This window comes from Stigmatopora argus, chromosome 1 (assembly GCF_051989625.1).
Source record: "Stigmatopora argus isolate UIUO_Sarg chromosome 1, RoL_Sarg_1.0, whole genome shotgun sequence".
Taxonomy (NCBI): Eukaryota; Metazoa; Chordata; class Actinopteri; order Syngnathiformes; family Syngnathidae; genus Stigmatopora; species Stigmatopora argus.
Genome location: NC_135387.1, coordinates 16,315,101 through 16,329,790, shown reverse-complemented (window position 1 = coordinate 16,329,790; position 14,690 = coordinate 16,315,101). Strand labels below are relative to the sequence as shown.

General features: G+C 37.9%; 1 protein-coding gene across 1 annotated transcript in view; it reads left to right on the top strand.

The window, feature by feature from the left end:
* Positions 1 to 12,539, top strand: part of LOC144075861 (contactin-3-like) — a 36,180-nt gene extending 23,641 nt beyond the window's left edge. Inside the window, exons 14-23 of the mRNA XM_077603295.1 lie at positions 203 to 320; positions 1,774 to 1,932; positions 2,470 to 2,619; positions 2,880 to 2,950; positions 3,821 to 4,055; positions 4,433 to 4,542; positions 5,420 to 5,606; positions 6,054 to 6,166; positions 6,669 to 6,837; positions 8,779 to 12,539. Of these exons, the coding sequence (XP_077459421.1) occupies positions 203 to 320; positions 1,774 to 1,932; positions 2,470 to 2,619; positions 2,880 to 2,950; positions 3,821 to 4,055; positions 4,433 to 4,542; positions 5,420 to 5,606; positions 6,054 to 6,166; positions 6,669 to 6,837; positions 8,779 to 8,876 (1,410 nt within the window). The 3' untranslated portion in view covers positions 8,877 to 12,539. The remainder of the gene's footprint in view (positions 1 to 202; positions 321 to 1,773; positions 1,933 to 2,469; positions 2,620 to 2,879; positions 2,951 to 3,820; positions 4,056 to 4,432; positions 4,543 to 5,419; positions 5,607 to 6,053; positions 6,167 to 6,668; positions 6,838 to 8,778) is intronic.
* The last annotated feature ends 2,151 nt before the right edge of the window (positions 12,540 to 14,690 follow it).

Genomic DNA, 14,690 nt, shown 5'->3' with positions numbered 1-14,690 from the left:
CTAAAGCTAACATGCAATCAATGTACTTAAAGTTTTTTCATATCAAACGTTTCAAGTCATATTGAAACATTATTTGGCAACTGCAAATCTTTCTCTTCTTTTTGTCTTCTTTATTTTTTGCACACCAAATTTACCCCGTGCCATTAATTAAGCTGTCATATGATCTTTCATGCAAGATCATGCTTTCTTTCCTCTTTGGCAGAGAAGTGCAGGAGACCTGATGATCAGGAATATTCAGCTAAATCATACAGGCAAATACATCTGTGTGGTGGACACAGATGTGGAAAGTCTCTCAGCTGTGGCTGTAGTGATCGTGAAAGGTAAGAGGACGTCTCCACTGCTCTGGATGTGCTAATTCAAAGGGGGCTCAGAGCACAGGGTCGTTTAGGAACGTCTGGAAGACAGAAATTTAAAATCCATTATAAATTTTTTGGGAGCGCTACCAAGTGATCTTTTTTACTATGTATGTCCCGTGTGTTCACAATCTGCTTTGCTGCAAAATGATAAAGCCCAATTTATCTTGTGATTAAATCAAGCATCTTGAGGGTCAAAAAAGGCTTCTCTTTAATAGAAACAATGAAATCCATGTTGAGTGAAGTCTATCCACCCTGTGACTCTACATTATTGATATGGTACATCGTGCTGATGGCAGCTGTCACCATTGTGTCATTCCACACACTTTGAATGGCTTCAAACGTAAGACAGCTAACGGTGAAGCAAGAGGCAACCAAGTGATGTGTCATTTCCGAAATGACTTTCCAGTACAGCTGCCTGCTGACATTCAATGTGGAAAACTTTTTACTACTTTTAAACCTATAGCTAATACCAAAGATACCAATAAAAAAATGGGGTAACAGGTTAACGGAACTCCCTAACAATTCAAAGGTAATATATTCAAAGCTGTGTTGTGGCCCTAACAAAATAGTAATTTTCAATGTAGGAGTGACGAATGGCCCGTTGGTAAAGTGTAGCCGTTTTAAATCAAAGTGTACTATGTCACTTGACTGGAAAACAAAGGTTGATGCTGAAATATTATCTGTTCAGTATCCATTTTCCTATATAATTTATAATTTGAGTAACTATGCCACAAAATCTGTTGTTAAATCCCCAAAAAGATTGATAGCCTTTAATAACGAGCATACGATTAGCTTCTTTTTAAGAGCCACTTTGGTGTATGCGTTGGGGCTTTTTTTCTTTTATTTGTATAATTTAATTGTAATTCTGCGGTGAACCTCGTAGCTCTCTAGTGGTCTATTATTTCTGATAAGCTGACACCTTCATTAGAACAGGAAAGAGTAGAAGAGGCTGAAACACTCCTCAAAATGTGTAGTAATAGAAATAAATGATTAAATGTAGATCCTACTCAACAATGAAAGCCTTTTTCATCTCTAACCTTTTTTTTAAATTATTTTTTGTGACTCCTGGCATCTATTTGCATCTGCCATTTCATCGATCAATTACCAGGAGCACAATGAATGGGAAGAATAGGATTTTGAGTGAATAGTGGAATACAAACTGTGAGTTCAGTTTTAATTCATCTGAAGGGCACTAACTCTCCCCAAACTCAAAACTTAAGACATATTTCCCCTGGCTACTATTGATTTAAAGGTGTTAATGCTTTCAGGTATGGGCTGACAATAACTGGGAAATATATTTTATTCATGCCCACACCTTTAGAGCTGTGTCAGTACGCATCTGCATACCCATGTTGAGTAGGGTTGCCTTTGGTTGTGTGTGTGCATATCTCTTAATGTGTCTTTGTGATTGATCCAGGCCCGCCCAACCCACCAGACTCTGTGACAGTGGAGGAGGTGACAGACAATAGCGCCCAGCTAACATGGAGCCCTGGAAAGGACAATGGAAGTCCCCTCATCAATTACATCATTCAAACAAGGACACTTTTCACTGTGGGCTGGCAAAAGGTTAACACAGGTAGGAAACCTTTTAAACAAAGCTATATTTAATTGCACACCTTCTCAGACATCTCATGTGAGGTAACCCTCATCACACAGGAAGGCTCTTGGAGATACTATGTGATACAATGGAGTGGTCAGCAAGGCTCACAAGAAGCACTTAACACCTGTGTGACAGTCACCAATGTCGTTTCACTTTCTTAAGGATAATGCTTCCTTGTGTAAGAAGCCAATTTTGACAACTACAATGATGCGCAAAAATTTGCCCTCCCCTTCGATCAAAGTTAACTACGCCTTAATGTAATTATATTTCTGATCTCCTTGATCAGTTATAATGTTCTCTGAACTAACTAACTCAAGTTATATGTAATAATAATAATGTCAAGCTTAATTAATTTGCAGTCCTTATATTACTACTATTAAAGTTATAGTGTGGTGAAGTCGACCCTCCTTATGTAGTGGGAATTTCAGGTTTCTTGTAGATCACTGTGGATGAGTTTTCCTGTGAATTTCTGTGATCGTATTGCCCTCTTCATGCGTTTTCTGTTGTTTTCAGTCCCAGAAACAATTGACGGTAGCACACTGACGGCCACTGTGGTGGATCTCAACGCATGGGTGGAGTATGAGTTTCGGGTACTGGCAAAAAACAGTGTCGGAGTTGGAGAACCCAGCCCTGTGTCAGTCAAGACAAGGACAGAAGATTCAGGTACATAAAGTAATTTCCAGGACAAAAAATTGCATTTTACAACAGGAGGAAAACATATGGAACATTCCTCTCATGTGGGATGCCATGAAAACAAATATTTTCTAAAGAGTTAACTAGTCTTCTAACTAAAATTGTTAAATTCCCTTTTAATTGGGAGAAAATTGTCAATTGTCAAAATCTTGAAGCCTTGACTGGTGCCACTGCTCCTTGTCTTTTTATTGTTCTTATGTGGAGGTGGTGATGACTTATCTGTTTTGTAGTGCCTGATGCAGCACCAGGTGACGTGGGAGGAGGGGGCGGAAGCAGGTCAGAGTTAGTCATCACATGGGAGGTAAATCGTCCATCTTATATTGTTTCTTCTTAACAGATTGTAAATCCCTGAAGTGTGACAATAATGGTATGATGAACATCAAGGCTTTGGTCTCTTTACTAATTTTCAGTCAACAGCACTATGCAAAATATGTTGCAGTTCAATGGCACAAACAGCTTACTTAGCAATATTGTATTGAAGCTACAACTCATTTGAAAAGCTACTACTAAGCACTCATCTTGATTTAGTTTTTTTATGTTCAATAATGGATTGAAGAAAAACTACTGTATGTTATTAAATTGATACTTACTAGATGCACAGCTCCATCTGCATCTTACCCTTCAGTTACGTTGAGCCCTATCAATTCTGCAGAGCAATAAATGGTCATGCAAATGTGTAATTTACATAAATGCGGGAGGTCTGCTGTTACATGACGAAATGTAAAAACACTAGAGGTGTTGTTTTGTTTTGCTCGTATGTACATGTAACCAATCTACTGAAACTCTATATGAACATATGAAAGACTCCAATTGACAAATCCATCTTGTTTTAATTACTAGACTCCAATGAGATAAATACAGGTGTAATAAGGGGAAATTACCTTTTCAAGAAATGTCTAATTCCTGTTAAACTTTCGATATCTTTCTACTTATTTTATGATGGTAAGTCTCCTAAACTTCTTAAGCCCCTTATCTAGCCAGAGACAATGTTTTCATTTGAGAAGACACACTGCTGTGCACTTGACAGATTCAAAGCTATTTTTTTATTCCATATTGTCAGGTGGGTCTCAAAAGCAATTTGAAGGTCACACTATCTGATCACGTCGACTGGATTGATGTGAGTTGTTTGTATATGTTTTAATATCACTATAGTTTTGTGTTTCAATCTCAGCCTGTCCCCGAAGAACTACAGAATGGTGAAAGCTTTGGTTACATCATTGCTTTCCGAGCCTTTGGAGAAGTCACCTGGACCCACGTGGCCACTTCTGCCCCTGGCGCCTCCCGTTATGTGTATCGCAATGAAAGCATTGCACCCTTCTCCCCATTCCACGTCAAGGTTGGCACATATAACAGCAAAGGCCAGGGTCCCTTCAGCCCTGTGGTCACTATCTACTCCGCAGAGATTGGTAAGCCAATGTTAACCAAAAAAAATCTTTATTGATCAATTTCTAAATGCCGGGAGAAAACAAACATCATGAAAGTGGTTTCATTGAAAGCACTTGAAAAATAACATGAAGTTGATTGCGCAGACTTATGTGTAAATTGAGGGTGAAAAGTTTGTACATTTTTAAATGCAAAGAAAATTGCCTGGAAATGTAAAATCATACTTAACACGCAAAGTTAACTGACTTAGTTTCAGGATCTTCAAAACATTAATGTTATTGTATTATTCCCATTTAGTATTTAGGATGCTACTGATGTGATTCACAATACAACTTCATTCTTTGTGCTGATATATAAGAAGGCAGTAGTTTTTCAGTCGGCCTCCTCTTGTCTGTTTCAGAGCCAAGTGGTGTGCCAGTGGGGGTTTGGGCCAGAAGTGTCTCAGCCTATGAGATTGAGGTGAATTGGCAGGCCCTCTCCTTCTCCCCTGAAAGGGTTCTTGGCTATGAGGTAAATTTTACTCATTTTAGTTGAAAAACAGAAATGCAATTGCATGGAATGCAATTTAAATTATGGTCATCAACCAGGTTATTTGCTTCAAAACTGCATTCCCTTGGAAACAATTGAATCCATTGTGCTGCTGCTATAACTGAATTTATATAGTGCTGATTAATATTGCGACTGGCTATACTAGAGCCTGTTTGTTCCAGAACAAAAGAAATTTGCCTGCCTGGACTTTTCACACTGGTTGTCAATTAAGGTAAAATCGTCTATACAGTGGCCTTATAATCACTGGCTCTCCTGTAAAAATCTCAAGAGGCGCTATTACGAAAAATAAAACTGCTTACACACAAAGGTTTTGAATTCAAAAACAATCAGAATTTTCTTTACGTATATGGCAGATTGATTTCCTACCAAAAAATCTGTCTTAAATGAAAAATGTTTTGTTTCAACGTGAACAAACAGAAGCACACCATAATCTTGGTATCTGTTGGTAATATCACTGTCTGATCTTTAGACCAAAGGTTTTTGTGTTTTAATAAGTCAAGAAATCACACAATTCCTGGACAGAGCAAATTTCAAATGTTCGCTTTCTGCTCAGACATGCTGCTCTTTTCTTAGCTGACCAAATAAGTTCTTCCAAGTGAAATAAAATAAAGTATGACAGATCAAACAAGCTGCTAGATAACTACAATGCTGTGATCTGCCTTCAAAGGATAGAGTAGGTGGTTTTCGTTTAACAATGCCACACACCAACAACTCAAAAACAAACAGTCCTGATGGTTTTGTGTCGTGTGTAAAACAAGATGGTTTCAACCATTATATTTTCCTGCGAGTACAAGTTGTCCAATTTGACTCACTCAATGTCAATTTATGTCCTACTTAGGTGGTGTACTGGGAAGATGACACGAAACCAGAGACCATGGGGAAGGTTCGGGTACCGTGGAACCACACCTCTATTACAGTTAGTGGCTTAGCAGGGCACACACAGTATTTTCTGACTGTCAGCGCCTTTAACACAGCGGGCACTGGCCCCTTCCTTCCTGCAATCAATGTAACCACAAAAAAACCCCGTAAGTCTTTGAGACACCCTGCTGCTCTTCTGCCTGATTTTGTTTACACGGGAATGATTATCTTGAGATGCAAACTGTGGAGGATGTTTTGTGTACTGTTTGTCCCTCCGTTTTGTCTTTGATGTGCTTGGCTGTGTCAGAGAAGCCAAAGTCAAATATTGACTATGTTTATTGCATTGCCAGTGCAAGAAAAGCCTAATCTCTATTTGGCTACGAGTTGACGATAATTGGCTGAAATTTTCCCTCTGTCTTCTGTACCTCGCGGCCTGTACTCACCCATTTAGCGTTTAGGCTTACACCTGTTGACTACATCTTCCTTCACATCCTTATACGTTACATTTGTGCGCTTTATTGACAAATTTGTAGGTTTTTTTTTTATTTTGAATGATAGTAATTGTCATATTTTTTTCTTTGCATCACTAATTTTGAAAATATATTTTTCCACAGCACCTTCCCAACCACCACTGGATGTTGAATGGACTCTAATTGGATCCCAACTTTCTCTTTATTGGGAACCAGTGGTTGCAATGGAATCCGAGTCAGAGGTTACAGGTTACCAAGTGAGTTTCTACATACTGTATTATAGAGTTTATATTAAATCTGACAACTCTGAAAACATGTATTTTATTACCATGTAATGTAAGTTTTATGTCTCTAACCATGTTGATTCACTTAATGCTCGTGAAAAACGCGGATTGGGAGCACAAGGCATCATCTGGTTCTTTTCTTTTTCCTTCTTTTCCTCTCAACAGCAGCAGAAGCCTGTTTTTGTGCTAACTTTTACTACTATTTCAAACATTCATAATTAGTGTTTCGGAGTATTTCTGAGCTATAGCTAAATCGAAACTATAAGAGGAAAACGTAAGAAACTAGACCCCATGTTGTTTCCCCTTTCAGAAATGTTTTTTTTTCAAGTGTATTGCCTAGGATGTAGGTGACATGAATTGTGGCTAAGATTTTGACATTATTCACCTCGTTTCATTGTTGGTATCCTTACCTTTGAACAATGTACGCATACAGTATTTGGACATGTTAATTTCATCCACCTTTTTTCTTATTCAGCTTTCATACAGGAGAAGTCAACACAAATATGTTAATACATTCACAACAACCAATTCAACCGCTGAGCTGACTCTCCTTGAGGTCGATGACGAATATGTCATTTACATTCAGTCCCTGAGTGAAGGAGGTCTGGGCCCTGCTTCAGATGCCATTCGAGTCCACCAGATTAGTAAGCACTTTCTTTATAGGAAGCAGACTTTTCTCTTGCATGAAAGGGAAACATTTACTGCAGTATTTTTGTTCGCCCACAAAAAAATGCAATGTTTTGTGGTTCTTAATGCTGAGCGGGCTGACCATGACATCAGGGTAAGCTGGGTCCTCAGTTTGTCAGTTTCTCCTGTTGCTTTCAAAATGAAGTCCCTTCACGCTTATTGATGCAGTAAAATTTTACCCTGCGCTCACACTCACAGCTTGAATTGAGTTCTCATCCTGCTCAAACCAGTTTGAATTTGGCTGAAGATTGCCTCACAATTCGTCTGTTTTTCGTGGGTTTACTCTATACCACATAAAATGATTGTCCTATATGACTTTACACGGGCCTTGCATATTAAGCTGCTTTTTATGTTCCCTCCTTCAGAAACTGCAGTTGAGAGAGTTATACTAATAATACTAAATAAATAAATAATACGGTCATAAAAACCTCATGCATCAATAACTTTTATTGAGCATATTTATCTTTCACATTTCTGTGTTCACGGAAGAGAAGGAAGCTTTCAGTCTACACAAACTGGAATGATTCACAGAAAGTATAGATAAAGAAGTATATCTATAAGATTGCGGTGAATATTAAAGAAAGAATGAAAAATATTTGATTGAAATGACCATTATGCCAGGTAAAATAAGTAGAAGAGGAGTCATGTTTTAGGAATTTTTGCCTGACCACTTTGAAGTGACAAAGCTTTCTATAGCCAAGTTAAGCATAATATTGCACCATGTTATGCCTCAAGAAATGCTGTACATGTGCACAATAGGCTGCCATGGCCATCAAAGTGAAGAAATTCCTAGGTGGCCCCCATACTCTTCTGACAATGAACCCTGTAGAGAACCCTTGGCGTATCCTCAGGTAAAATATACGATATACTGATGAAAGGTGGAAGCTATGCAAAAAAAATGTGAGTGTGGGAGGCAGTTCACATCCAGGCTATTCAGACATCTTGCTATCAAATAAAGTGCTTAATGGGTTCTTCCCCCTAACTGTTAAATGTATGCATTACGTAGGTCAAAATGAGCATGTGATTTGATTGTAACTGCTTTTGTAAGTCATTCCTTTTTGCAAACGAGCAGATATTAAATCGGTGATGATGTGGTGTCAAGCTGGGACTTATACAATTGCTACCTATTTTGTGCTTCTTACACACCCACTCATTCCAGGAGAGCTCAAGAGACAAAGTGTCTTACAGTTGCATTCATGATGTGCAAAGCTGCTAAAGTCAGCCAAACTCAGACAAGTTTATGAATGCCTTCAACTTATTTTGGGAGAACCCCCTAAGCATTTCAAAACTTGGATTTTGCAGTGTTCAGGGTAATTTTGTGGCAATTGATCATAAACAGTACACAATATCTTAGTATTGATGTGAAAATCATTCTGAATGTCTTCCATCAACTACTGACCAAAATAAGAGCAAAATATAATTTATATAATCATTCTGAACATGGCATCAGTATATACACATCCAAAATCGAGGCACGTACAGCTGCATCAGAAGCTTTTATTTAAGTTTAAAAATGTTTAATTTAACATGGAAACACTTGGTGGGAATTTAAATAATTTTGTAACTCTGAGCAGCTAGCAAGCATTCAGGCCAAGCAAGTCAAGTTTGCCATATCATTCTTCAGTTCTCAGTTGAGTTAGACATCACCAAATCTATGACTCATGTCGACTTTTGCCCGATTCCCATTTACTCAAGACCAATTGTCTTGCATTTAGCACATTAAAAGTATACCAGACAAGACACATTTTAAATGCTCAGAAAGCCCTATTCTCATTTGTTTTACTAATCAGTTGTTTCATCATAGAATTGTCTCGGATTTCATATTTTAAAAAGACTTGCTTGATTTTTTTATTTTTTATTTTTTGTACGTTTATTTCTTCCTTTTATGTGTGTTACAGGTATGAGTGCTCGTGGCTCAAGAGCCTTGAATGCGGAAGGGTTGTTGTCCTCCCTGTTCTTTGCCATTGCAATATCAACAATCAGGTCGACACTGTGATGCATTTGCTTTGGTTTTCTTCTTTGTAACAGTGTCAGGTGTGTTAGTTTTCTGGGTATGGGGAAGAGGAGTGGAAGCCCACCCCTTCTCCATTTCAGCCTTTTCTTTTTTCACTACTCTAGAATGATGAAGATGCCTTACTTTTATTCATGTATAACAGTGGTCCCTGCCTTGCTTTCACTACCGTCCAATTCTAAAACTTTCATTAATGAAGATCTTTGTGAATTTCATAAAACCTCAATGAGAAATAATATGATGGGAATTGTCCTAATTGGCAAGCATGAGCACAATACTAGACATGTGCCAATGTTTTTCAGTTTCAAACTCGTTGATAGAGGAGAGCAACACTTCAGGCATCTTCATTTGGACATGCCGTCCCTCCCCAGGTTCCAACTCATAAAAGTCCATTTACCTTATATGATTTGATTATTGGAGCTCACCGTTTAACTCCTCAAGGTTTTTATACATCAGAGCAGTCCATGTGCTTTTCTACAAACTGACGGATTGGATTTTACTTTGCATTTACCAAGACAGCATCTGTAGGGAGATTGGGTCAGAGAGTTACAGTAATTCGCCAGTACTAAAACAGTTGGACTCCTAATATGCAATTTCCCTTTTCCCTTTATACGGTTTCTTTTTTACATTACTGGCAACAACAACAACAAAATTATCATTATTTCAAGTCTACTAAACACTCCTAGGAACTGTTTTGTTAACCCCAATTTTACTTTAAAGAGCCTGTAGGGTCAAAATAAATGAATAAATTGTTGGATTAGGCAGAAGTAAAAACTGTTGACAAACTTGAATTAATAAAAAAAATAATGAGTAGATTTAATAAGTCTTTTAAAATGGCTAATCTGATCCGTTCTAGGTTTCTGTCGGCGTGTGCGTGGTGGCTGTCAATCAACTGATGTTAATGCAAAGAGCATGTTTTCTCTTTCAGTATAATCGTATATGTTTGAACCATCTGAGCCAGAATAGAATTATGAAGAGAAGACAGCGTGTTTCAGAGCGTTTCTCTCAGTCTGCAGTAGAATGGTACAGTATTCTATAAATTATCAATACACATTAGTCCCTTTCTGCTCGTCTTGTGTCGCCCGTTTCAAACTGCAAATTCCATCTTTAGTTTAATATATAAAATCACAACGTAAACACAAAACAAAGTATCATCTGTTGCAAATCTGCTCTTAAATGTACTTTTGTAGGTTAGGAGCTTTATTTCTGCACTGACGCATTCTGGCTGTGGATTTTCAAAAAAGCAGACTTACTTGAATGTATCTAACCTAACCTTTTTCATTCATTACAAAAAAAATTAAGCCTTGAGGCAACTTAATGCCGCATGATTCCTTTGTAAAGTTTCATGATACTTTTCAGAGTACTCAAGAGAGTTAAGAGAAATGTTCTCAAGCTTTTTCCACATAAAAAATGTAATAATAAAGCACCAAAATAATAGATGACAGCTTTATCAATTTGGGATAACATTTACTTACTACATTTCGATATATTAGGTTCTTATCGGATTTAATGATTTATAATGTTATTATTTCTAAAGTATAGCACAAGATAGCTTTCTAAAGCTTAATTCAGCATTTAAGTGTCACACGTTAATAAGTGTGTTCTGATTGAATTACCACAAAAATACTAGCTTCAAGCATATAATGTGTTGCGAGCTGCTTCATTAGGAAGGCCAGATATTGTCCCCAATGCCCCCTATCAGCACCTCATCAAACGGGAATCCAGGAGGCATCCTAGTCAGATGCCTGGGCCCTCTCCTCTGGCAGACCATCTCTCATCTGCAAAAAAAAAACATATCCAATACTGAAGCCACCAAACTAAAACCCTTCATCTCCTCACTTGCACCCAGACATTCTGTCCAGAAAAGTTATGAACATAATTGGTGACAAAACCCTTAGTTGAATAGAATTTGACTTGTTGCTAGCTATGAGTAAGAAACTTTGACACCCCCTATACATGGACAATATCCAATCAAGACCTCTAAACCTTGCAAACTAACTTGGGGGGGCCTAAGTAACGTGTAGTAAGGTGTAGAAAAACATTGAATAGAAGATACAAGTGAAAGGTACACCCACAATCCCAGTATAAAAATGCACTTTTTCAAACATTGTCAGTTGTCTAACTCAGGTTTAATGGCTGAATTTCATTATCCCTGAGTTTTGACCATCGATTTGCCAAAGCAATTTGAAAATGTCACTTTGAGTTCGGGGAAAACTAACACGAGCCTTATCCGTTTTACTTAATAGCATTGTGTCCAATTATTAAGACTCACTGAAAAGATGAATCAGTATTGAAATCCATCTGGACGACGCAGTTGCTTAGCGACTCAGTTGCGCTTTTATAGTGTTTGTACTCAGCCAGAGAACTTTCAAGCACTGCCAACAAAACAAAAATGCCAGTCTGATCATCGTAATCTCACCGCTAACTTTTTTTGGCAAGATAAATGTGTCTGCTGTGTTTATCACTTTGTGAATCAGTCCGTTCGTTGTGTTGTCAGTTGGATTGGCTTCTTTTGGTGCGGTATTTATTGTCATTATTTGTTGTATTTAAGCCAATCACTTCTAATTTCATCTTTTGAATGTCCTTTTGATAGCCAAGGAGTTAAGGTCAGCTATACGACAACATCTACCATGTGACTCATTTTATACACTGAACTGATGAATGAAGGATCTTTAACAGACGTGAAATTATCTTAATAAATTTATCTGGTATGAAAATAAGTAATCAAACACAGGTCATATTTGTCAAGATTTAGGAAGTAACACATCAACCAACATTAATGTGTGTGTGGGGGGTGATTTTCAAAGGAAAAGAACACTCATGAACGCTACTATGGTAGATGGAATAGCATGTTTCTCTCAAACGATTATTCTCAAGAGCAATTGGTACACATTTGAAGGCAATGATGTTTGAAAACTGTAATGCTTTTTACATCTTTCACTTTTGTTGCTTTTTCACCTTTGTATGCTATTCTTTTGTGTACATTATATTGCATTAAGGAATATTATTTTACCAATGTTTACCGATGTAAACAGCTCTGTTTTTATAATTCTATATTGAAGGGTGAAACAATTAAATTCTAAGGTGTTTTTTCAGTACAGCAAAGCAATGACGCCATTTTTGTTTTTGTAAAGTAGCAGTACTGTGGCGATGTTTTAATGGATTACATGTGAGCGCTGCCAAGCTCTTGCACTTTTTAAATATGGCTTTGATTGTTTAGATTTTTGTTTTCTTCAACAATTCTGCACAAAGGTCAAGTGTTGCTTTCAAACAATGTTTTACAACAATGTGACCGCAAAATTATGAACGTGTTCAAATTTGAAGAAGCATTTCAAACGAGAGACAAAAAAAATCCAAAATTATTTTCAGTCAGACCTGAAAAATACTGTAGATGAGTAAAAATAACACATCCTTTCAATTTATTTCATTTTCAATTGGTGGCGAACTGTTTGCAATTCAACAAAATGATAAATTGCTTAACAACGCTTGGCCTTTCTGTTGACTCGTGTATTTTGCCATTCAAGTGATCTCTGAGAGATTGTGGCAGTAGCATTTTCACATTGAAAAGTCATTAGCTGATCTTGATATGCTGAAGCTGTGCATGTATAATATTGTTTGGTGCATTTGTGTTTTCTAAATGAGGCAGTTAATAAAAACACAAAATCAATTGGTTTCTTTGAATTTGTAATTATAACACACCATACATAAAGTATCATTTGACATTGTCATTTTCAGCATCATCAGTTTTATTATCTTTCTTCAGGTAAATAAATGTAAGTAATATCACAGAAGGTATGAAGTCCTTAATATTGTATAATATTAAACTGACTGGTTCTGGCTTGTACCAGGCAAATAATTGAGGACATTCTCTTCTGCTTCAGTAAACCTATTTTGGCTCAATACCAAATTTTCAAATTGTGAAACATGTAGCCCATTCTATGAATATAAGGTCCAGGATCTTACAAATCTACAATATCTTGAAAGCACAGAATTTCTGGATACACATAGTTACGACTAAAACAACAGTATGACATATAAAGCAACTGTGAAATATCGATTCAGGCAGTGTTGCAGAGATGCTTTTAAGATAATAAGAAGGCAAGGACCCTGTAGAGAGATCAATGAGAGGAAGTCAGGAAAATAGAGGTTTCTCCCCACACACCACAGATCATCCATAACGAGCAGCCATGTCGATACTTAGCAATGGCTCTTCACCTTGTATTGACCACAGCATCACTATGTAAGGGAACTGAAACTTTCTTTGCAGTACAGACCGCATGAAAAAAGTGGGGTGCTGTGATGGAGTGGACCCTTCGATAGTCCATGATTGTTTTGTTGAATTTTATATTGTGTTTCTCGCATTGTTTTGGGATTCTGGATTGTGACCATGGACACCGTTCTTAGGCAACCACTCAATTAGACATTTTGTTCTGCAGAAAAAAAAGTTTCTTTCTTATCCATTTAATTGAAAAGATGTTTGGGGATCATGAAATCTTTTTCCAAAATGACGAAGCATCATCTCTAACAGCAAAAAAAAAACAGATAGCATTTCTTGGAGAAAAAAGCATCCCATCAATGCAATGGCCTGCAAATAGCCCAAATTTCAACTGAATTGAAAACCTGGGGCGGAAATTTTAGAAAATACGGTCCAAAGAAACCTGCAAGGATTATCTGGCAACTCCAATCAAAGAGAGTTGGCACCAGATTGTTGAAGAATATTGTTTGTTTCTCATCAAGCCAGAAAGGTAAACAAATAGGATATAGGCCAATGATTTAAAGAACAGTTTAGGACAGGCATGGGCAAACCAAACCGGTCCTCGAGGGCCGGTGTGGGTGCAGGTTTTTGTTCCAACCGATATAGCACAGACAGTTTAACCAATGAGATTCCTGCAGAAAACAAGAAGCACCTGACTGCAATCCACTGATTGCACTTGTAGGACACCGGATTGGTGAAAAGGTGCCCTCTCAATGGGTTGAAATGAAAACCCGCACCTACTGCGACCCTTTGTGGAATAGTTTGCCCACCCCTGGTTTAGGACCTGCTGCCTAAATGTTAGGTCAACAGATAAGACTACATCCTAAATCCCTGCAACTGCTTTTGAATTTATGGAGGCTTTGAATTTCAGTAGCTTGCCCTAACCCTACCCGCAAATACCTTAGAGAACATTTAAAGTTCATGCAGGAGCTGATATTTTAAATTTAACATTCAGAGGAAGGCGCGCCCAGTGTAATGTGCATAATTTACTAGTAACAGATACTAAACGGGGTGGCCCGGTGACTGAGTGGTTAGCACGTCGGCCTCACAGCTCTGGGGTCCTGGGTTCAAATCCAGGTCGATCCACCTGTGTGGAGTTTGCATGTTCTATCCGGGACTGCCTGGGTTATTTCCGGGTACTCTGGTTTGCCCCGAGATATGGATGTGAATGGCTGTCTGCTTGTGTACTGCGATCAGCTGGCCACCGATTCAGGGTTTCCCCCGCCTCTGGCCCGAAGTCAGCTGGGATAGGATCCAGCACCTCCCGCGACCTTAGTGAGGATAAAGCGCGTGTACTATGCATACATTTTAGTAACAGATATTAAACGTAAACACTGCCACCCTGCGGACCCATAATCTTGGCGCAGTCAAAGGTGAGACCTGTTCGTGTCAAATAAAAATGCTTCCTAAATCGTTACAGACAAAGAAAATATTGAAATTAGAATAAGAAATATCCAATATATAGGTCTGTAGATTGATTTATGATCACTTCAGACGATTTTTGTGCATCCAACTCCAGTTGCGTTTTAATGTAGTTACACGCC